The sequence below is a fragment of the Sapajus apella genome, unplaced genomic scaffold (assembly GCF_009761245.1).
Source record: "Sapajus apella isolate SASKATOON/1434 unplaced genomic scaffold, GSC_monkey_1.0 scaffold54, whole genome shotgun sequence".
Classification (NCBI taxonomy): domain Eukaryota; kingdom Metazoa; phylum Chordata; class Mammalia; order Primates; family Cebidae; genus Sapajus; species Sapajus apella.
This window is the reverse complement of record NW_022436994.1, coordinates 15,536,169-15,560,937: the sequence shown is the minus strand read 5'-3', so window position 1 is coordinate 15,560,937 and position 24,769 is coordinate 15,536,169. Positions and strand designations below refer to the sequence as shown.

Below are 24,769 nucleotides of genomic sequence, written 5' to 3'. Positions count from 1 at the left end.
TACCTGTTACAGAATACATACAGTACATTTTTTTACAGGATAATATTTTTATTTGGGAATGAAAAAGAAATTTTAACAGCTATGCTACTCATTATATGCCCAAGTATTACTGACATCCTTAGAAATTTACTTCCCTCTCATGAGAATCTCCTATTACAAGGATATGGCTCTCCACACAGGGTGTGCAATGATTTAAAATGCAATCTCTAGCCATGACATATTTCTTTCTTCCTGCCCTGCCATGAAAGTACATGTGATATGGCTTGGCTCTGTGTCTCCACCCAAATCTCATCTTATAGCTCCCATAATTCCTTTGTGTTATGGGAGGGACCCAGTGGGAGATGATTAAATCATGGGGGCAGGTTTTTCCTGTGCTGTTCTCATGATGGTGAAATCAAATCTCTCACCACATTTGATGGTTTTAAAAATGGAAGTTTCCCTGCACAAGCTCTCTTTTTGCCTGCTGCCATCCACGTAAGATGTGACACACTCCTCCTTGCCTTCCATCATAATTGTGAGTCCTCCCCAGCTATGTGGAACTGTAAGTCCAACGAACCTCTTTCTTTTGCAAATTGCCCAGTCTCAGGTATGTCTTTATCAGCAGCATGAAAACAAACTAATACAATATGAGTTCACAAAAGTAATCCTTTTTCATGAATTGTAACAAATACTTATTTAAAGTGAATTACAAATGTTGATCATTACTGAAATGGAGTAACACGTGCACGAGAATTTATGTTTTGGCAGATGGCTGAGAATTCCTATAATAAAAAGTTTATTTTAAAATCAAATAGAATTTCATTTCTTCTTTTAAATAAGCACTGACCTTTTTATGGATGCTACTGCTACTGTTGTCAAGCGAGTAGTGATCAGAACATAAATTGTTAGGGCAGCTTAATCCCAAGAAGAACGAGGAGCGATTGCTCACAGCTTTATTGTTGGAGACATTAACAGAATTTCTCTAGGATACTAAGGACCTAGTAAAGTTTATTCCATGTTAAAAACTGCACTGAAAGACAATGTGCATAAAATAAACTTATGAGCTAAAATGTAGAAAACAGGTTGTGTCATCATTCTAAGCTTGTTCTTTCCATCTGTCTGGAAAATCACACTACAAATATCCCACTAATTTCAACAGCTTGGAAGCAGATGGACTCTATCTACATGCAGACAGTATGGACAAACAGAGCAGCAGATATCACCACTACGCACACATGCAACAGAGGCACTGATACAGATGAAAAAGCAGACATAGCAGACAGGATGTTATTTCATGGGCTACTCTCCCAAGTGACTATGCATAAATCCTTTTATACAGATATGTTCCAAGTACATATTATTACTAATTGGCTTTCAATCTCAATTGAATTGATACTATATCTCTGGAAGAGGATATATTTCCATCACCTATAGATGGTGTTTCCACAGGTATTTTTTTTAACTTGTTCCATATAAACATGTTTACTATTAACCTGTAATTTATCTCTAGATATCTATCAATTTGGTTGTATAAGATTTTATCATCACTAAATATAGATGCTATCACCTTTTCTTTGCTAGATAATTTAAGCAGGCAATGAAACTAGACTCCTATCTTTTGCCATATACAAAAATTAAATAAAAATGGATTAAAGATTTAAATCTAAGGTTTCAAACTACCAAAAGGAAACATTGAGAAAACTCTCTAGGACATTGGAATGGGCAAAGATTTCTTGAGTAATACACCAAAAGTACAGGCATGCAAAGCAGAAAATGGACAAATGTCAAGTTAAAAAGCTTCTGCACTGCCAAGGGAACAGTCAACAAAGGCAACCTGCAGAATGGGAGAAAATATTTGTAAACTACCCATCTGCCTAGGGATTAATAATCAAAATACATAAGGAGCTCAACTCTACAGGAAAAATAAATCTAATAACCCAATTAAAAATGGGCAAAAGTTATGAATACACATTTCTCAAAAGAAGACATAAATGACAAAGAAGTATATGAAAAGGTGCTCAACATCATTGATCATCAGAGAAATGCAAATCAAAACTACAGTGAGATCTCATCTCACCCCAGTTAAAATGGCTTTGATCCAAAGACAGGAGATGCTGGCAAGAAAGTAGAGAAAAAAGAAGCCTTGTATACTGTTGGCGGAAATGTAAATTAGTGCAACTATTATGGTGAACAGTTTGGAGGTTCCTCAAACAAACAAACAGACAAAAAAGTAGAGCTACCATATGATCCGGCCATCCCACTGCTAGGTATATACCCAAAAGAAAGAAAATCAACATATCAAAGAGGTATGTGCTCTCCCATGTTTACTGCAGCACTATTAACAATATCAAAGATTTGGAAGTAACCTAAGTGTCCATCAACAGACGAATGGATACAGAAAATGTGTACCTATACACAATGGAGTACTATTCAGCCATGGAAAAGAATGAGATCTTGTCATTTGCAACAACATGGATGGAACTGGAGATCATTATGTTAAGGGAAAAAAGCTAGGCACATAAAGACAAACTTTGAGTGTTCTTACTTATTTGTAGGGCGCTAAAAGTTAAAACAATTGGATTCATGGAGATAGAGAGTAGAAAGAAGGATGGTTACCAGAGGCTGGGAAGGGTAGTGAGGCAGTATGGGGGAGGGAGGATGGTTAACGGACACAAAACATAGTTAGAAGGAATAAATAGTATTTTATAACACAAACAGGGTGACTATAGTCAACAATAACATTGTACATTTTAAAATAACTAAAAGAATATGATTGGACTGTAACGTGAAAAAAGGATAAATGCTTGAGATGATAGACATTTACCCTGATGTAGTTATTACACATTGTATGTCTATATCAAAATATCACATGTAACTCATAAATATATATACCTCCTATGTACCTGCAAAAGTTAAACATAAAAATAATACACAACAGGCATTATTAGCTGCTGTGACACCAACCACCAGCAGGTGGAGGCCAAGGGCTCTGCCTGACACCACTGAGGTTCCTTACCTTAACAGGAGCGATACCTGAGCCTCAGCACATCAGCAATTTACCTGATTTCCGTCACATAAAAAAGAACTGCAGCATGCAGAAAGTGGATTTTAAGAATGATAAATGAAATTCAGGAAAATACTGAAATTAACAATTATGGCAAAGGTCAGGTGCTAAGGAATTGGCACTTTTTAAAGAGAAGCCAAACAATTTGAATTATCTACTTGGAAAACATAAACAATGAACACTCCTACACCCTATTCTGAGTCCATTAGTAATGAATTCCAATTTCTCCACCTGCTGTTTACTTAACACTTGGATTTTACAGAGCTTAAAAACATTACATAAACAGAGAAGGATCATTCACGATCTGTTTATCCTCATAGCTCTCTGTTTCTGACACTGGTCTGATAATCAGAGGCGCCTCAATCGTCCCTTTATGTCTGGAATCTGGTCCAGATTTTTTGCTCTTACCAAAATATTCCCAATGCCTATTTACTGACTGCAAAAATTAAAACAACATTAAAAAAACAATGGAAAACAAGAACCCATTTGTTCAGATTAGGTGTTAGCTGTAGATAAAATCAAGAAAAGAGTGAAAAGGTTTTCATTGATGAAAGTTATCCCTCTTATTATTATTGTTGTTCTCATACATTTCAATTTGTTAGCTATTTGTAGATCCATAAAAGACAAAAAAAAAAAGCATTTTCTATGCTCTGCTTGCTTCAGTACATGTTATACCAGCTGGGAAAAACCACAGTGATAAATGACTGCTATTTGCTTTTTAAAAATTGTTACCCAGGAAGACCAGAGGTCTGAAACTGCTCAAAGTATTTCAAGCCTTTCATACCTAGTGCTATCAAATTTTTCTCTTCACTCTAAATGTTCAGATAAACACAAGTATCCTATTTTCTGCCCAAATTGTACTATCTATTGGTCAAATATATTTATGGGAAAACCGCTATTGCAAAGAGAAACTAAAAAAGTTCTCCCTGTGGCTGGGCATGGTGGCTCACGCCTGTAATCCCAGCACTTTGGGGGGCGGAGGCAGGTGGATCGAAAGGTCAGGAGTTTGATACCAGCCTGATCAACATGATGAAACCCTGTCTCTACTAAAAATACAAAAAAATAAGCCAGGCGTGGTGGTGTGCACCTGTAATCCTAGCTACTCAGGAGGCTGAGGGAGGAGAATCGCTTGAACCTGGGAGGCAGAGGTTGCAGTGAGCTGAGATTGAGATCGTGCCACTGCACTCCAGCCTGAGCATCAGAGTGAGACTCCATCTAAAAAAAGGAAAAAAGAAATTCTCCTTGACCTTGGGCACATATTTACTATATCCATAAGGTCTATGAGGTACAGAAACCAGTATTGCTAACCTGCCTATTCATCATACAGAAATCGCAGCGACCAGCACAGAATCTTCTGGAGAGAGGAGGTGGTGGCTCTCTGCACCATACATACCTCATTGCTTTCTAACCTTCTGCCTCAATCATCTCCTTGGTGGAAAGCCATATAATTATGGCATTTATGCCAGGATCCTCTAAACACCAGTTAAATTTGCTTTAGCAAAATTTTCTGGAAATGGAATGACATGAAGGCAATGCAACAATAGCCTAGGTTATCAATCACGTAAAATAGGGAAACACAACTGGGTGACAGAAACTAGCTGGTACAGCTATGAGATGGTGTCACAAAAGCAGGTCAACAAGGACGAAGACCCTCAAATGTGTCAGAGAAGTGATAAGCTGAAGAGAACTTGTGCTCTCTAAGGTTTGTGTCTTGCATTCATTCACTCGTTTATTTACTTATTTGCTTGTTTTCTTGGCAGTATTAGCTCTGAACAATGCCTGAAAAGTAGTTTGCCAATCATGCCACTGGTCTGGACGAGACAAGTGAAGATACTTTGATTCTTATTCTGCGCAGCATTAAATTCCATACTTATTTATAAAGTAGGTTATTGTAACTGACCATAGACATTTTTCTAACAAAACAAATTTTCTAATAAATTTTAAAATAATGAAAGAAATAATTTATGGTAACATTTTGATATATTTAGTTGCATTCATTTTCTAATCATACACAGGTTTATTTGCTTTACAAAACATGAGTCATGTTTCTTAGAAAAATTTTATCAATGGATATACTATATTGCTTATTCTATTTAACAAATTGTATAACAGTTCTATTAGCATTAAACACTAATTTGTTTCATGTTTGCTTGTTTGTTTATTTTGAGACAGAGTCTCACTCTGTCCCCCAGGCTGGAGTGCAGTGGTGCGATCTTGGCTCACTGCAACCTCCTCCTCGCGAGTTCAAGCAATTCTCTTGCCTCAGCCTCCCAGATAGCTGAGACTACAGGCGCATGCCACCACACCAGAGTAATTTTTTATTTTTAGTAGAGATGTGGTTTCGCCATGTTGGCCAGGTTGGTCTCGAACTCCTGATCTCAGATGATCTGCCTGCCTCAGCCTCCCAAAGTGCTGGAATTACAGGCATGAGCCACTGTGCCCAGCCTGGTTTCATTTTTTAATATTACTCTAACACTGTGAGAAAGATCTTTGGTTTGTAACCCAACAATTACTTAGGTTACACATTTAAGTAATTTAAATACTAAACACTGCTCTCTCTATTTCTCCATGATGTCTCCATTAAAGATGTTTTCGGGTTTCTGCTCAACATGATAAGAAATTTCAAAAAAACAAAAATTTTCAAAAACATAGAATCATACAATGAATATCCAAGTGCCTACCACCTAGGATCTTCAATAGACATATAACCACATTTGCTTTATCACAAGTCTTCCCATCTATCCGCCTTGAGTCATTGTTCAGTCAATTGCAATATATCTTTACAAAATGCTTTTTAGGGATTCTATGGAGAGTCCCTGAGGAAGCTCAGTCGTTGTGCAGCTTGTCACCAGATCTCCTACAAACATACTCCAGAACCTACTAAGCCTTGGCAATGATAGGGAGCTGATTGAGAGGACTCTGGGAAGCTGTGGGTACTCCGGATAGCTAGCCCTTGGCACAGGCCACCCCAAGGGAAGGGGAAATATGGTCTGCCAAAGTGCCCCTTGGAACAAAGGAAATGCAGACATGGTGCTGATTTCTGAAAGGGGCAGCACCAATGGCTGGGAAAGATTGAAAAGGGGCCTTTTCCCACTTCCCCCACCCACCATTGTAGGTGCAGAGGAGACTTTCACTGCTGCAGCTGATGCAAGTACACTTGGAGACAGCTAAAGTCTCCAGATCATCATTATGGCCCCAAATAGAAGATGACTGAACTGTGACACAGGCTGGTGACTGGAAAATCTCTTTGCATAAACTATATTTAAAACAATGTGGGTCATAAATTTCCTTCAGTGTGACCATAGGGCCAAGCTCTCTTATGGTACTGCGAGTCCCCAGTAGCATTCCTTTCAAAGGTGGCACTTGGTATGGCAAATTTCATTTGACACATCTATGTGCTTCCTTTCTAATAAAGGAATTTAGTGGTATCCCCTCGCCACCTTCAGCTCAGTCATCTTTTTCAATCTGCGATCCTGGTATTGCCTGCAGTCCTATCACGAACCCTCAGCAGCCGGGTCCCAGGGCAACTCAACCACAGGCGGCACTGTTGCCATGGCAATGTCTGTCAGAACTGGCTCCAAAACTTTCTTGAAAAATTAAAGTCTTCTAAAGAGATCTCAAAGTTAATGAATTTTGGGTTAATTTGACCTTTAAGTTCATATCAGAATATCCAATAATAATACAGATCAGTATTTAAAGATTTAATTAGTGATTTATCTGCAATGTGTAGGGGACAAGTGGATAGGAAAAGGAGACTTATCTTTTAATGCAAATGTACATACTATGTATGGTTCTCTCTCAGAGATGGGAAGATGAGCACATACAAGTTTTTGGAGCAGCCATTGTGGACAGTTTCAATGCAGATTGCAAAAAGTTTGTTAAAGCGGTTGCTTAAGGAAGACACCCTTACAGTACAGTACGCATTTTCCCATACCTGGCTATGCCATCTTTGAATAATATGTAAAGTGTCTACTGTTACTGTTTAAACTGCCTTTTCCTAAGCAGGCCCAGGCTCAGGTTGGCAGAGAGCAGGGGGAAGGCTGCCAAACATACCTAGAGACTAGATTGAGAAACAGTGATTTGCAAATCACCTGAATGTTATCACACCTAGTTGGCAAAACTCCCCAACCTGACCCTGTCAAGCACAACATACATCTCAGTGTGCAACCTGGGACCGACCAGATGACAGTGTAGGGCCTGAAGCTTGAGGAGCGGTAGGCAGCCGAAAGTCACACTTGGAAGGCCCGACTGCCAACCTTTGAGTTCACAGCCTTTGAATTGGCCATGGCAGTAGTAAGTAAAAGCCTCTCCACAATGGTATGTCATCCTGATGGCCTAGCAAACAGAGGCTGGAAAAAAGCCATAAACACAGGGTGCTCTTGTTACTACAAGAACTTTGAAAGTCTAATTTTTTAAAGTAATAAATTATAGATTTTGGGAAGCAGGAAGAGGTTATCAGGTACAACCTTCTTAAAGGAGGAATGAGAAAACTGGCACAGAGGGTAAAATGATTTCCCCAAGGCTACCTCGCTGGTTGGCCAGGGAATCAGTTCTCCATATTCCTAATTCAAGGTCTTCTCAATACATCCCCTTTGAAACTTGCTTAGCAGCCAAAGTGGGGGATTGGGACACACATTGCCTCTGAGAAGCTCAAGGTTGAGGCTGCACAGAGCTTCTGTTTCATTTCAACTCCTCAGCTATAAACCAGGAACATCCAGCAAGTCTAAGCATTCGTTACTGGAAGTCTTCGTGGCAGCTTGAACCCTAAGTTGTGACCCTAACAGCTTTAGTTAGATGTGATAAGAAATGCGTTAATACGTTTTTATAAAATCTGCTCTTTTTAAAAGTATAATATCTGGAGTAGTCAGGAGATGGACAGCTATGGATTAAAATACCAGGACTTCAATCACAAGTTACTACTGTCTAGGTGTGCGATCTTGGTTAATCAATTAATCTCTGTGTTTGTTTTCTTAATCTGTATAATGGGGGTCCTGATGCCTAAATAATCCTATATCACGGGACTGCTGTGAGAGAATGCATGTGCATGCTAGTGCTCCCTAGCATCTCTTATCACAGCATGGGCTTCTTTATTGTAACCTTACTCTCTTTGGTCATACTCCCTTTCACTTTAGGACACATACAATAGTCCTCAAAGACAGTATTTGAGCGGCTTGAACGCCGATGCTGGAACACAAGGCAACTTGCCGGGGAAAAGGAAGGGACCGCTGATCTCAAATCAAGCACTTTTTCCTGATCATATTTAGGGCTCCAGCTCATGTTCATGGAGGGCTAATGAGGAGGGATTCACGCAAAGGCCTTTCTACCCTAGAGGTGAGGGGTTGGACAAAACAGGAACAGGCAAGAGGTGGATGAGAATTCAACACACATGGTCTACAGGGGTTGGTTCCATATTATCCATGGACTAAATGAATCTCAGCACTGACCCCATTAGGGGGAGAGGGGTGAGCCAGTAAGTAGAACCCATCTATAAGGCTCTTGTAGGTCTAAATTCTGATTTTTGGGGTGGGACTGGGTTTGATATTGGGGTGAGACTTTATTGTCTCTATAATAGAGTTGTCTTTAACTTCTGAATGGCTCTGGTCTCACATACCCAATCATGTTGATGGCCAGGAATGGTTTCAGTGAGGGATTATGAATTGGGCCCAATATGTATTCAGAAGAGAGAATAAGAATTTCTTATCTTGAAGTCAATGACAACCAGTCATGTTAAAGATATCAAGCTAAAGCTCCAGATTTAGTATGTGACAAAAAGCATACACCAAGGAACACACAAAACCATCTTATCATCATGTATTCTACGTCCATTTATATCAGCTCTCCAGGATAAATCAATCCATAGACCTAGAAAGCAGACTGGCAGCTACCAAGGGCCTGGCAGGGGAAGACGGTAGTCGCTGCTTAATGGCTATGAGGCTGTCATTTGAGGTGATGAAAATGTTTTGGAATGAGATAGAGGTGATGATTGCACAACACTGTGCATGTACTAGTGCCACTTAATTGTTCACTTTACAATGGTTAATTTTGTTTCATGTGAATTTCACCTCAGAAGAAAAGTACATGTCAAAAGTAATACTTAAAAGTCACTGTGCATCTATGACCAAAAGATGGCTCCTCAATAGTGGAAGAACACCTGAATTCTGAGTTCATGTTCACACATATTTATAACAACACTTTGAATAAACAATAATATTTAAAAAGCCTCACTTGTGCCTGTTTGAGATGGGGTTTTGGAAATCACACCTCGGAAGGCAGGAAAGATGGTGTGTGTGCACCACTACTAGCAGTTGGTAGGTGGTTAATGAATACCTAGTATCAGCCACATCTCAAAACAGCAGTGGCCCTGAGGTCCACCAGCAAACGCAGATCAACCTGCTCTGTGAGGTGGGGGAAGCTGATCACCATGTTGTTACTTTCACTTTATTCTTGGCTATCGTGATCTCTTCTCTATGACTTCCTACAAAGACAGAAAGATCTAGGTTCAGCTACTTGTATCAGATTTGGATGTATCACATTTGGAGATCATCTGCCCATCTCTTCCCTTCTACAATCACATTGAAGGAGGATGCAGCTGAGAAGGCACTGCCAGTTCTCTGAATACTCACATTCCCTGGGCAATGAAGACAGAAACATTCCCTATTCATTCACTGCGTGTAAAGGTGCCTAGAAAAGGGAAAGTCTTCTTAGAAAGGACAAAGAATTTTGATGGGACACAGCTTATTCAGGAATCACAGGAAATTTGTGTTGCTGGAGACCTAACAGGGCCTGGGTCCCTTGCCGTTTCTGATTGAGGCAACGCAGGAAGAGGGGGCTGTTATCCTCTGCCTCTGCTGCCTTCTCCTCCCCAGAGTACATATTTCACCTGCTTCTGCTTATTTGCTCCTCACCAACTTTTCATGATAACGACGGCAATAATGATATCACCAAATTGTCATTGACTAATAACCTCTGCATGACGGATGATGAAACTGATATGACATGTATTATTTCTAAGCCCTTACAGGAAACTTTTAAGGTGATTATTATTAACTCCATTTTATATTTGAGGCAAGTGGGGCTTAGCTGTCACAGAGCTACTGTGGAAAAGATGAAAAAACTGACATTGCTTTTGATCATAATAACTGGCTTGTTTTTCCTAAATATAAAAAAGCCAAAGTATCTGAATTAAAAAAAAGACAAAAATAACCACATAAATATCTATACTTCAAGAAATCAAACTGTAGACCCTTTAAGGACCACAAAACTATAGCGTCAATTAACAAATAAATGACCCAGAATTTAATGGTCATATATTATACACTCAGCTGTGTACTTGGTATCATAAACAAGAGAGAAACAGAGAAACTTGTTTAGCTTTAGAGGCATTGAAAATGTAACTATTTGCTAATGGGAATACCGTCAAACTCAGAAAACAACCAATTCTATGATTTTTTTTCTAAGAAAGGTAAATAGAAACATCCATCTCCAAGATTCTCATAAAAAAACAGAAAAACATATACATTCGTATGTTTCTTGACATCTTAAAGCACACTTCTGTGTGAGCACTTGGAGTTGGAAGATCATTCTACGTAAATAAGGCCAGTCAATAATTCAAGCTTCCTGGCTTCCTCTGGTCTTCAGTGTCTTCCTCTGACATACTGGGAGATCACATCTAGAGGCACAGGGAAAACGCTAACTCTCATGTTTACTCTGCAAAAGGAGAAAACCCAAATGCTGTTTCCCAGAAGGACACCTCACACCTCAACCTCTGTGTAACAAGCATCTAACCACCAATCTGTGGAAACTAGGAGGCAGGAGTCATATCGATTTACCACATTCCCGTATTCTCCAGATCCAGAACTGAGCCTGACATCTACAGAAGACTCAAATGTATCTGTCAACTGAGTGAAAAAGGAAGTGAGCACATGTATTCTGTTCCAGCAGGCAGAAATATTCCTAGCAAGATGAAGTTGATAAACTATAGTCTGGCAATTCTGATACGTATATATCTGGTGGTTTAAATTGCTCTCGACAATTTAGTAGTAAAATTTTTAAAAATCAACACATAGCAAAAAACAAAGTAGTCCCCCAAATAATGGGTCAATAATGTTTCATATTCCAGGATTCCCCAACAATTCTGAAAACGTCTTTACCAGAGTCTTCCTTACATGTATATGTTTTATAAGCTATGCTAGCTCTAAATTTAATTACATGGCATTATTTTGAAAAAAAATAGGCAAAAAAGAACACTGATGTAATTCACATCATTTAAGCAAAATACAGGTACTGACCGAAATGTAGAGAAAATTAGAAGGGACCTCTCTAGAAGAAAATGGAATAAATGTGAGTAAAATTTTATTTTCTGAAAAAAAAAAAAAAAATCTAAACACAATTAACTGTAACCAAAGAATGCATTATGAATTGGCTCTGTGCTCATCTTTACCTGCTTTTCAGCCTAATTCTCTGACATATATTGAAATAAATATTGAAATCTTTTTTTTTTTTTTTTTTTGAGACAGAGTCTCGCCCTGTTGCCCTAGCTAGAGCGCAATGGCACGACCTCAGCTCACTGCAACCCACCTCCCGGGTTCATGCACTTCTCCTGCCTCAGCCTCCCAAGTAGCTGGGATCACAGGCACCCACCATCATACCTGGCTAATTTTTGTATTTTTATTGAGATGGGATTTCACCATGTTGGCCAGGCTGGTCTTAAACTCCTGTCCTCAGGTGATCCACCTGCGTCAGCCTCCCAAAGTACTGGGATTACAGGCATGAGCCACAGAACCTGGCTCAAAATCATTTTTTTCTAACAAATATTTTCATTACTTACATACACAGAAACATCTGGAAAAGGAAAAATAAGAGTGTTGATTTTTAAAATGAATCCTGCAGACATACTAGTAACATTTGATGTTGTGAAAAACTGAAGACAATACTAACTATACAAGAAATAAAACAACAAACAAAAATTTAATAATTAAACTTTTCTTAAAAGCCCCAGGTTTCTTTGGGAAACACTATTAAAATTTCCCATGTTTGAATTTATATTTGCCTCTTAAAAAATAAAAAAGAACAATCACAAACATCATCTCAGATGAAATGCATTCTGTCAAAACCTGAACTAATATATGGTGACATTTCAGCGGTGAAAAGGATTACCTCAAAAGGTCATGTCAACTCAATCCTGACTGATGACAACCACAGTCAGCTGATTAATTAATGCTAGGGACACAATGTGGATTTTTGTTTTTACAATTTAATATCACACATCTAAAAACCTAATAGACCTTTCTTCAGAGAAATATAACCCTAATATTATATTAGATTATTATGACCAGAGGGAAGAAGCTATAAATCTACTTTCGGAAACAAAAATACATTTTATCTGACTCTATTCTCCTAAGGAGAAAGGAAAATGAGGGGAAGTATCGATTTCATCCAAGTATGTCCATGTTAAAAACATGGAAGGCAGCCACTATGGATGAATACAGGCAAACTGAACTGCCGTAAACTGTCTCCTTTTAGTTAACAGTGTTGCCATTATTTTTCAGTCCATATGGAGAAATGAGCTTGAATTATTTTCTCTGTGGAAAATGTGGATCACACTGTGAGCTCTGCACCTATTATCCTTGCATCGCCTGTGGGTCTCAGGAGGTGCCTGAATCCTTCATAAGACTGTAAATTGTCTTATATTTTACAGGGAATCAAAATTTTTGATTCTTTACAGTTCACCAATAAGCTTTAGGAGAAAAGATGTTTTCAGAATGAAGCATTCTTCTAAATAGCTGCTTACCCAATATGAAGGAAGCTGGTTTGAGTGATGGTCGGTGCCTATGCCACAGGGTGTTGAATATTTTTCATATTACCCTTAGTTAAAATGATCATCAAATATATGCATATATATATATTAGCTATTACATAGTAGGTTCTTAAATAATTGGTGACTACTGATATTGTCCACTGGAAAAGCATAAATCTGGATTCTGAAAAAAACCAAAAGCCTACTTAGATCAGTTTGTTGCAGTGAGGATGGGTGTGAGAAGTATATAAACATGGCACTCTTAGAGGGGATCATGGAGAATCAACAACATTCAGCCTGTATTGAAGACCTTAGATGTCTATTCCACATCTCCAATCTATTGCACAACAGCAAATGCTGCCCCTGCTCAAACACATGGGCATGACAGTATTAAGCCTTACACTGAATAGTCTTGGGCATAAAATCAATGGACTAGTTTTAAAACACTAGTGAAGATGAAGTCTGTGCTGCTGTTCAAAATAGGGATTTGATGAGAGCTTTTCAGAATTGAATCAATTTCCCTCAACACCTAAATTGATGTATTTTTTAACTCCCTGGCATCATCCATATTCCTTTAAAAATCAATTATCTTCTTAATTACAACAGTAGTCAAAAAATAAACTCTATTTTTTGCCTTCCTTTGTTATTTAAATAATCTTAAAGCAAGGTGAGTAGACAGATCACCATCAGACACGAAATGAAAAAGCACTATCTACACAGACTTGCTGAAATCTCCAGTGAATCTGGGAGCAACCATGGACACAGTACTCCCTGGTCTAAAGTCCCTGTAAGCAATGCCCCTGGGAGAGATTCAGTCCAGCTTTGTTTTCCATTACTATCTTACACTATTATTTTTCTACTTGATTAATAAACTGTTGACGTCACAGATGACCAACCATTTTCCCTGTAAAATGACTCAAGGCACCAACAACATGAAGTTGACTCAATTGAAGTTGACTCATTTCTCTAGGTATCTAATCTAGGGAATGTTATTTTTGGTAACAGAGAAATTGGTTTTCTATTTGTACAGTCTATGAAGGCTGGAAATGGTACTCTGATTAAAATTGTTGGAAGATATTTTTCTGCATTTCATAAATAAATGACTTTTCACTCACCATGGGTATTTTGAACTCTACACTTTCATAGGTATTACAATGTCCAATTCTACTTGGCACATATCAAAGCTCATCCCAGTTTGCGATGTGGTGTTCTTTATGACTGCATATATCAAGGTAAGAGCAGGTTTCCAGGCAGAAAAATGGATCTCTATCCCAGTACAAAAACATCCTCAATGTCCATATTATTATAAGAGCCATCAGCAAACTTAATTGTGAGCAAAGGGTGGTGCACATAAGAATCCTTATAGATTCACAGAGTTGTGATATGGGATTTCAACACCTCACTAGACCTTAACCAACCTACAAAACTACTATTGTAAGTAATCAATATGTACACACAACTAACAATGTAATTATTCTGTTTATCACATGCAAGTTCCCTAATTAAGGCACATGTCCAGCTGTCACAGGTAGAACAAAGCATTAACAGATCTGATTACTCACCAGTTCTACAACCCATCTACTGTGCTATACCTGTGGCTATGTGACAGTTTTCTTTAGATCATACGAGTAGTTATCTGGATATTTTCCTTATTTAAAAAAAGAAAGCGAATATGAATGAAGGCTAATTGAACCCGGGAGTTATGACAGATATGGAGCATATCTACCCATCTTTCCTCCAAGTGAGGAAAGATGAAAGCAATGCATGTGATCATGAGATAAGCATGGCCATGGCAGCAAGGCAGATGGAGGGTGGGAGGGAGGTGGCGCTCACCACTGCCTCCTCTACTGGCTCCTCAGCCCGAGTGTCCATTCCAAGGTCCAGCCCAACAGCAGGTGTGACAGCGGCCAGGGGCTCCTCTGCTTTCGGCTCTGTGGGCGGAGCCTGTTCAGATTCAGCCTTGGAGTGTTTGTTTTGAGGGTTAGAGGAAAAAGATTCAACAGGTGAATAGATAACATTACAGAATATTGGACAAGTAAGATTTTCTTTGTCATCCCATAGGCAACTAGCTTCAACAAATCTTTGCTGTAGAAAAGACACCCATATTTGGCATCATAGGCCTTAAGAGAACTGAAAAGACTAGGTATAGAGTCTTATTAAACTTCCACTTTACCATCATCAAGAACTGTCATTTCCCTAGAAGTCAGGCAAGACTTACTGTTTTACCTACCCATTTTACTTACTTGCAACATTTTGACGACCCAATTACCTATGATAGCTATAAGAGACTTTGCTACTTTTCAGAGAGAGAGGAGAGAGAGAGAGAGAGAGAGAGAGAGAGAGAGAGAGAGAGAGGGAGAGAGAGCACGCGCGTGAGCGCGAGCAGTTCAGGGTCTTTCAGTTTTATGAATATGCATTGCACCCAAAAAGTGAAAGGGTTGTTCTAATAATCAGACTGAATGCATTCATTTGACCCAACAGGTCACTGTGAAGCTAGTGTTCCACTTCCAGGTCTGGTAGGAACAGACCCAGCTACCTAGCTATTCTCTACCACAATCAGATAGTTTACTGTTTTGTTGTGAATTCCTGTTCAGTCCCTTGTTCCCTTTCACCCTCCAACAAAACCCTTAGTAATGCATTTATTTCATATAATAATTGTTTAAAGAACCACTGGGTAGTATTCTCCATGGTATCAATTACAATCCCTTAATTGTGTAGGCAGGGTGGGGTCTTTTTGCTCCAAGACCTCTACACATAGACATCCTGATTCCAATTACATATATGCTGAATCAGGCTTCTGGCATATCTTAGATTAAGGCCTTTTAATTTTAAAATTAGCAATATAAACTAACAAGAAGCTATTAAAAGCACCACAGCCAATGCATGTCACTACAACTACTGAAAATATTCCTTCTTTTTCCATTCTTATTAATATAAACATATTTATCTAACAGGTTGCTAGATATGCTAGAAAGATCCATCTTTCACTAAATGGATGGCCATACAGGGCTCATAAGATCCTTTTCTGTCCTCAAAGCACTTAGCTGTAAAAAAAAGTTTAAAAGTGATTTCCCAGTGGAGTAAGAAGTATCTAATTAATGCTGTGATTAGAGAAATCAGTAACTCTGATCTGACTCATCATAAGCAACCAAAACCCACCTCTATTTGTCCCGTACATTCATTTGAGTCAGTGCACATGGCAAGTTTCACAAAGAAATGATGGAAAAGTTATGCTGAGGTGAAATAAAGTGAATATGAACAGCCTAGTGTTGGACAAATACACAAAATATTTGTCTTATGTCTCCCACCAAATCATTCCATTTTTATGCATGCCAGGGTCACACCACCATTCTTTTCAAAGGGCATAATAAATTCAATGAACTGGTAGACATGTGCAGACATTTGATTTTTTATGAGCTTTAAGAGGTGGTCTGACACAATTTTTAAGAAAGAATGAGATAAAATCCACACTAATATGCTCTCAGGAGTCCTTTATGGAAAAATACTTCACTTTTACTGTTTTAAAAGAATTATCTTCATAACGGAACAAATTTTCATAACAGCAAACAGATACTGTAAGCGCTCAGGGAATGAGCCTACCATTTGGGAAGTCAGGATGATTTGCTATGACGGCCTGGTATCAAGTGACCTACACAATGAAGGACACAAGGGTAATTTGAGCAAGAAATCCACGAGCAGATGCTGTTCCCTGCAAGCTGAGTCTACACTACTGAAGAAGTAAGAGTGAAGCCAGATGAGACGCCAAGAGAAATTTTAAAACATGAGTCAAAGAAATACATCGCCCTATATTTTACAAAATGCCAGGATATCTTAAAATGCAAAAAATATTTGCATCAGAGTCTTGGTTTCTTAGAAGTCTGAAGAAATTTTGACATTTTGTAGAAGGCAGGAATGAATAGCTAGGGTGATTTTATAAACGAGTCTAATTGCATTTGGTTGTTGAAATATGATGGTGAGACTGTGGTGTAGTCTAAAGAGAACCTAAGATTGCTTACATCCCCACAAGTCACAACGTGTTTCACATATGATAATATTACATGAAATTTTACAATATGGCACTACAACTTAAATTTCAGGAGGATAGTATAACTCAGTAAATGATGAGTAACAATGAAGTATGATTCTACATAAAATCAACTACCCAACGTTGGAAATAGAAGCCGCCTCTCTATTCCTTCTAAGATAATGTAAAATTGTATTTTGTCAAGAGAAAGGGAAAAACAAAGATAAAATGTGAGCAACCTCTTGTGGAGACATTTACTATAGTCCTGTGGGGACTGTGCCCTGCCTTCACCATTTTTTCTACAAGATGCCTCCCTTGACAGACGTTGCAAATGGCTTAATCCCATACCACACCTATTTTGGAGTGCTGGTAATGATTTCCTGCTGTTTGCTTCAGGAGCAGTCACTGTGCATTCAGAGAAGAGATGCATCCTTTACAGATACTGGCGGCAGCTGATGCCATAGTGGTTTAGCTCTGAGGACCATAAACAGAATTATTCCTCTAGAATAAAATGAGGAGGGTAGCCTTGCAGCACCTTTTCTGGTATCCTTTGTGATAAGACAAAAGGCAAGTCAACAAAGAGGAAGAGGAGATGGGTTGGGAAAGCAGGAGCAGAAATCTAGTCATATCCAATGTGGCCTTGTATCCGGTTTCTCCAGTCCCGAGAGAGCTAATTTAGTGAGAACTGCAAAAGGGTTTAGAGGCAACCCTGTGCCCTAAGCAAGATCTGATTCAAAAGGGTTTCAACTTGTACTCAAAAGATGTCCTGCGGGGCTGTATGATGCAGGCTGGGAGATGTACAGCCGATTACCAACTTCACCCCCTACCTGGCTTAGAATAGTCAATGAGCAAAACACTGGGAAGTTTTGCTGCTCCTGGGAAGATCCTGTACAATCACGACTCACTGGGAGACATCAGTTCACTGTGATTTCCTAGGGCCAAGGTTAGCAGCATTTGCAATGCTCAACATGACAAAGCTAAGTTTCTCAATGGACAGAAGAGGCAAGATGTCTGCTTCAGAGAATACATACAAAGAGAAGGGAAAGACAAGCATGGAAGTTCCTAGGACCAGTCAAGGATGGTAGGGAAAGGTTCACCAAAACTTAAAAACAACTGAATTCTAGACTTGAATCTTTTGCAGCAATGTAGTAGGTGTGAGTTTAATTATAACCAATTGCCTTTCCTTTTATACTGGTATTTCTCCATTTTTCATAAACCATTCATGATTGACAATTAAAAATTTCATTCTCCATCTCCATCACCTGGCTGGAGAATCATCAATGAACATGACAAATGAGTGTCACTGGATCCATTACTAACACAAGTATAATTTGTATTTGCAACATTTAAATATTTATTTGCAGGCCAGAGAGACTCTACCCGTCAGCTCGTTGCCCAAAAGGCAAAAGAGTGACAATCTATTAACAGGGTATGAGACACACACTTGACTTTGCAAATATATCAAACCAGCCTTGAAGACAAACTTTCCAGAACAGAATTCCTTACTTAAAAATAAAAGTTTAAAAGAAATTATTTATCATTAATGTCAATCCCAAGTATCCAATATGAAAGCCAGAAGCTGGGATAATTACGCACTATTCCCATGGGAACACCATAGTGCCACAAATAATCCTCATGAACTAGTCTCAAAGAGCCCAAATCCTCTGAAGTGTAGCAATGACATGCTCAAAAGTGACATTTCTTAAGGTCTCTCCATTCATCCTTATTAGTAAGCTTTAAGCTGTAAATGTTTCCTATCGTAACTGCAACACTGATCTTTTTTTTTTTTTTTAACAACAACAACAAATGCTTTTAATTGTACAAAGAGGAGAACACATCTGAGTTGTTGTTGTTGTTGTTTTGAGACAGAGTCTTGCTCTGTTGCCAGGCGCCAGGCTGGAGTACAGTGGAGCGATCTTGGCCCACTGCAACCACTCCCTCCCGGGTTCAAGCAATTCTCCTGCCTCAGCGCCCCGAGTAGCTGGGACTACAGGCGTGTGCCACCACACCCAGCTAATTTTCGTATTTTTTAGTAGAGATGGGGTTTCACTATGTGGGCCAGGATGGTCTCGATCTCTTGACCTCGTGTTCCGCTCACCTCAGATCTTTTAAGAATCTCCTCGAACATCAAGAGCAACTATTTCTATTTCTTACTCATCTCCCAACTAAGCTTTTCTCTCTCCTCTCACTTGGCATCCAATTAGGAATCACAGCTCTACTACGCACTACTGCTTTCTACCTCCCACAAGGTGGAGGGAGGAGATGAGAAATGGGGTAGTTTCAGATTCAAGAAACAAAGATTTATTTATTTTGAAGCATAAATTCTTGAGGCAATTTCACTTTAAATACTGGAGCTTAAGTTATATTCATATGGAAATATACATGTCCTCAATGGATTCACTGTGTTCCACTGGGATTCATAATTAGGAGACTGGTTTTTGCTGGAATGACTGTGCCTATATGAATAGAAATAACCCAATGCAAAGTCACACTGAGGTTTTACAGATACTTTCTGTCTTGTTTCCTAGAAAAGTACAGGATCCAGAAACCACATTCTGTATACTGAAACTCTAGACGGCCTAGAATGAATGAAACCACATTCTGAATATTTAAACTCTAGATGGCCTTTAGAACATTCAGTGATAACTAACAGCTTCCTGAGAGCACAAACTCAAATCGACTTACCAAGTTGCAGATCATACTTTGGTCTGTCTGCATTGTGAATAATGATGTATCCTGGGGCTGAAAATCAAGAATAAAAATAGAAATTTTTTAAAAAATCTATTAAATTAGCTACCATCAAGTGTGTAAGTGTGTGTGTGTGTGTGTAGAGAAAGACTCTATCTATCTATCATCTATCTATCTATCATCTATCTATCTATCATCTGTCTAAATTTTTTTTTTTTTGAGAAAGGTTACCTTCTGTCTCCCATGCTGGAGTATAGTGGTATGATCATGCGTATGTGGCCTCCACTGAGGCTGAGCCTCCCAAGTGGCAGAGCTACAGACACACATCACCAAGCCTGGCTAATTTTTATATATTTTGTATAGACAGGGTTTCATTCTGTTGCCCAAGCTGGTCTTGAACTTCTGCACTCAAGAAATCTGCCCACCTCAGCCTCCCAGAGTGCTAGGATTACCTCAGCCTCCCAGAGTGCTAGGATTACAGGTGTGAGCCACAATGCCTGGCCTCAATAAATATATTTTAAACATTTTAAAGTCCCCTTTCATTTTAAATAATTAAGGCAAAAGATGCAAAAGTAAGTTTTAATGATAGTTATTCTAAATATAAGTCTCCACTAGCAGGATGAGCAGGATACTATGAGCGTTATTAAACAAAGGGCACTGGCTTCAGGGGCATCTTTAGTCCACGGCTTCTCTTCTGGCTGTTGATACCAAATCAGAAGGTAGTGGTTGAAGTCCCCAAATTTAAACTTTTTAAATGTTGTAAATTCAATCTTACAATATTACCTAAGTGTTCCTTCTATGGGTTATACACGAGCCATAGGTTAAAATTTCATAAAATACGTTCATTGACCTAAACAAATCAGTTGGAGGAAATCTAAAGGAAAAGTAATCTCTAAAGGAACTTTCATTTCTCATTACACTGGTAGCCGGGTCTCCAGACAGGAGACCCAAGTGTCCTTCCTGAGAAATCTGCTAAGTCAAGGGGAAAAAAATTGCTGGAAGAAACTGACATCAGGGGATCCCTACCAGAAAAGATGAGCCAGTGACTTTTGGTTGAAGATGGTGTTTTGAACACATGCAGTTACCTTTATTACCTCCTGTATCCAAACTAAACAACAAGAAGGGATTTTTGTAAGGCATAAACCTGTAAGGATGAAAGGAATGAGAAGAAAGACAGAAATTAACAAAATGTTGAAATGGGAAAGCAGATGAAAAGAGTAGTGACTTGGTGGATCAAAGAAATCTGTATTCTAAGGTGATGTCAGAAATGGTGAAAATCAGTCTGATTTCTTCCTTAGAATGCTCAGTGGTAAAGAATTAGAAGCATAAAGAGTCATGGGAAACAGGAGTGGGGGTGGTGGTAACAACAGGAGAATAGTAAAAGTCTATTACAAAGTCATCAGACCTCAAGATGTTCTTACCTATTAAGAACACCAAGCAACACCCTTGTCTACCCTAGCAGAAGACTTGAGATTAATTATACAGAGGCTGAAACAGGGTCCCTGGACTAGGGGCACACAGGTACATCAGGAAGGCAGAAGCACTAAGTAAGTATTTACATAATAAATATTGAGACCATGCACACCTCTCTCCCCACTCTGCTCCCATTTTTCCCTCAATCATCTCCATTATACTAGTAGTCAGACTTGAACCTCACAGACAGGAGATAAGACAAATCTTCCTTGGGAAATCTGGCCAGCCCAAAAGAAAAAAAATGCCTAAAGAATCTGACTTCAGAGGCTCCCAACAAAAAAGATGAGCCAGGAAGTTGTGCAACAATGCCCACAGTCAATGAGCTCTATCTACCTGTACAAGTGTCCAGTCAGCTTTTCAGCATCCCACTTTTAAACATGAGTATTCAGCCAAGATCACCAAACATTTGAGAAGTCTCAAATATAAAAGAAAGAAATGGAATAGAAAGGGGGGGAAAAAGCAAATGGAAGAAACAAAGACTTTGCAAAAAAATTCAAAATTGATTATTAATATCTTCAGAGATATAATGGAAGAGGATCATTCATGACAAAAGAAGAAGGTGCTATTGGAAAATAAATATGCAGTAAACAAAAACAGTTCTTGGAAATTGGAAAAATTATAGGGGTGAAAAATCTGTTAGAATAGTTGGAAAACAGAGAAAGTAGAGAAAGACAACAGAGAAAAGGAAACAAAAAATAATAGAATGCCAGACAGGAAGTTGACATATAAAAAACAGATGTGTTATGGAATGAGAGAACAAAGAAAAAAAGATAAATCCGTGAAATATTTTTTTTTAATTCTCCCAAACCAAAACCCATAAATTTTGAGATTAAAAAGGCCTACACAGTGGATGAAAAGAGACTCAGACCACAGCCCAACATTGTAACATTTCAGAAACCACAGCCTACCATTGCAATATTTCAATTTTTCAGAAATTCAAAAAAAAAAAAAGGATTCTACAAAGTTCCAGAGAGAAAGGGAGAAGAGGAAGATGAGAGAGGTAGAAGGAGGGAGAGAGAGAGAGAAAGAATGAGGAGGGAGAAGAAGGTTTCTTACAAACTATCAAGATACAAAATGACAGTTTCTTGAAGGCAACACTAGGTGGTAGAATTGAGTGGAGCAACGGACTTAAAATTCTAATGGAAAATGATTTACAGCTTCTAATATAATACCCAAACTAGCAGCATTATATTAATATATACATAGGACATTTTCAGATGTGTAAGGTCCCAAACATGTACCTTCCAGGTACACTTTTTTCAGAAAGTGACTGGAGGTTGTGCTCCAACCAAATGAATGGTTAAACCACAAATGAGGAAACTTGCATCAGAAAAGAGTGGATAGACAGGAGAGAGAGAGGAAGGCAGTCCCCATGACCAACAGGATGGGAGAACCAGTGAGAACAGCTCTGCAGCAAGTCACGGTCTCAGAGTACCCAGTTCAGACCAGAGCAGCCCAGGAGGACAGATAGGCAATTTCTTCAAGAAGATGAAACTGATTGAATGTCTAATATTTTCAGCAAAATAGATTTATATAACTACAGAGTATGGGGTTGAATATGCAATAAGTACCTAGAAAACTAAGCATACCAACCAATAGGCAAGTAAATAAGACCCACAATTATTACCACAAAGGAAAACAAAAATTTGGCATGGAACAAAATGTGAACTTCATGACTTGGCTGCTAAGAGCATTCTAATCACCATTATATTACCACAGATTGTCTAGAGAGCTCTGATGGAACTCTATCAGAGGAAAGGCAGGAAGCAGAAGAGGGGACAAATTGGGTGGGTAGGAGGTAGAAAATACTTTACATCTTCGCCTTCCAGAGAGATGAGTCAATAGATAATACTTTAGAAATCAAGAAGCAGCATTATAAGAAACCCATGCACACACATAGGGTGAAACCAGATAATTTGTTAAAGGAAATGAAACTATTTACCTCTAAGAAATGGGAAATGAAAGGGGTGTATGATGGTCTGAAGTTTTAAAATAAAAGCCCTTAAAAACATCGTTACTTTTAAAATTATGTGCATTAATAACTCTGATGGAAATAGAAACCTGAAAAGAATGAGAAATTAATGGCAATGCCTATGATAACCTTTCAAAAGAATTTTCTGAAGGTGGAAGAGATGCATTAACATATCTCTTTGTGTTTGTGTGTATCTGTATTTGGATGTGGGAGTGTCAGTGGGTTTTATATTTTTATAGATAGCATGGGAAAATAATGAAACTTTTAAACAGAGAATGCTATTTATGAATATATTATGAATATGTAGAGAATTCTAAATGCTAAATTATTAGAAACTGTGCATGTCTGACATTCTGAGACAAAGCAGTCATCACAGACAAGCCTGTTTGAGGTCTCCATTGAAGAGATTGTCAAAACTGATCCAGGAGCCTGAGAGCCATGTGGCCGGCCTTTTACATAGATTACACCTGCCTATCTGATGGCACATACACAGTTAATGGGACAGTTCATCTTGTGGTTCCTTTTTCACAGACTCCAGAGAAAAATAAGGCCTTACTGAACACAACCAGCATACGGTTTCTGATCTTCCAATAGCTCCTTCCTGGAGAGCTGCTGAAGAGACAAGGATCTGTGCAGTGTGGCTCCTATAGGAATCTCCAGAAGGAAGCTCCTAAAAATCTCTCACATTTTCTAAAGATCCATTTCATCAGTTCAAAACAATCCTAGCTCTTCTTTAGAACAGCTGAATCCAGTGGGTCTCTCAGATCAGAACAACTTCTAATTTCTAGTACAGGAATCGGTAGAAGGTAGAATCCCATGGTAGAGCTAATCATATTAATAAAAGCTAAACTAAAGTCAGGGAGCACTGAACGTGTGCCAGACTGCTGGGCTAAACACTCTGTTGCATATCTCATTTAATCTTCACAATAATCATGCAATGTTGCTACAATTCTGTTTACATTATTCAGTTTGTAAGTAGTGGGGTCCAATGTTGTGCTGACATTCTTAATCATAAGTGGCACAGAGAACCAAACCACATTGAAAAAAAATGTGCATCATTCTCAGCAGATGGATCTAGTAAAAAAAATAGATTCCTTACCTGTGTGAATCCATTAAATGAACCGCCAGAAGCCTAAATAGAAACGAAAATCAGGGTGTGTTATTGTTTTCATTACCATTTTTGTAGGACCAGTAAATATCCATTAGACAAGTTGGAAAGTAAAGACTATCACAAATTTTAAAATAATACAAAAGGTTGCTGTGCATGAAAGAACTTAGGAAATACAAAAGGCCACACTGCATGATTTTAAATAGGCTGACAAAAAAAAAAAAGGTTAATTTTACAATTATTGCTGCTGCATTATTTTTTGGTGCTAACCAAAACCCATTTTCTCTATAATGAGAAGATGATTCCAGAAAAGGGCCATTATGGGTTAACTTGCTTTTCAGGCCATTGATAGAATCTGGAAGAAGCTTTTGCAGTGTTTCTACAATGTATCATTTTAATGAACAGCAATTAGGATATTTTACAGTTTCAGCGGGCCTGGGCTGAAACGTTTCATGTGTTCTTATTGGAGTGGAACCACTTTAGGGAGATTAAATTAGTCTCTGCTGCTCTCGGTTTAGCACATTTTTAGTACCTGAATAGTAGGGAGAATAAACTCAGAAAATGAGATGGTAACATAGACTCTCATTAATTCCCAACACAATCATTCGGCTGTGTGTGTGTGTGTGTGTGTGTGTGTGTGTGTGTGTGTGTGTGTGTGTGTGTGT

General features: G+C 38.6%; 1 protein-coding gene across 6 annotated transcripts in view; it reads right to left on the bottom strand.

The window, feature by feature from the left end:
• AMPH (amphiphysin) overlaps positions 1–24,769 on the bottom strand; it is a 232,316-nt gene that overhangs the window by 6,947 nt on the left and 200,600 nt on the right. For 3 of the 6 annotated variants that reach the window (XM_032244463.1, XM_032244466.1, XM_032244467.1), the window contains 3 exons: positions 24,096–24,128; positions 19,549–19,605; positions 14,673–14,798 (listed from right to left, as the gene is read on the bottom strand). In XM_032244463.1, coding sequence (XP_032100354.1) covers positions 14,673–14,798; positions 19,549–19,605; positions 24,096–24,128 — 216 coding nt within the window. The remainder of the gene's footprint in view (positions 1–14,672; positions 14,799–19,548; positions 19,606–24,095; positions 24,129–24,769) is intronic. The other 3 variants (XM_032244465.1, XM_032244468.1, XM_032244469.1) reach the window with 1 other exon arrangement.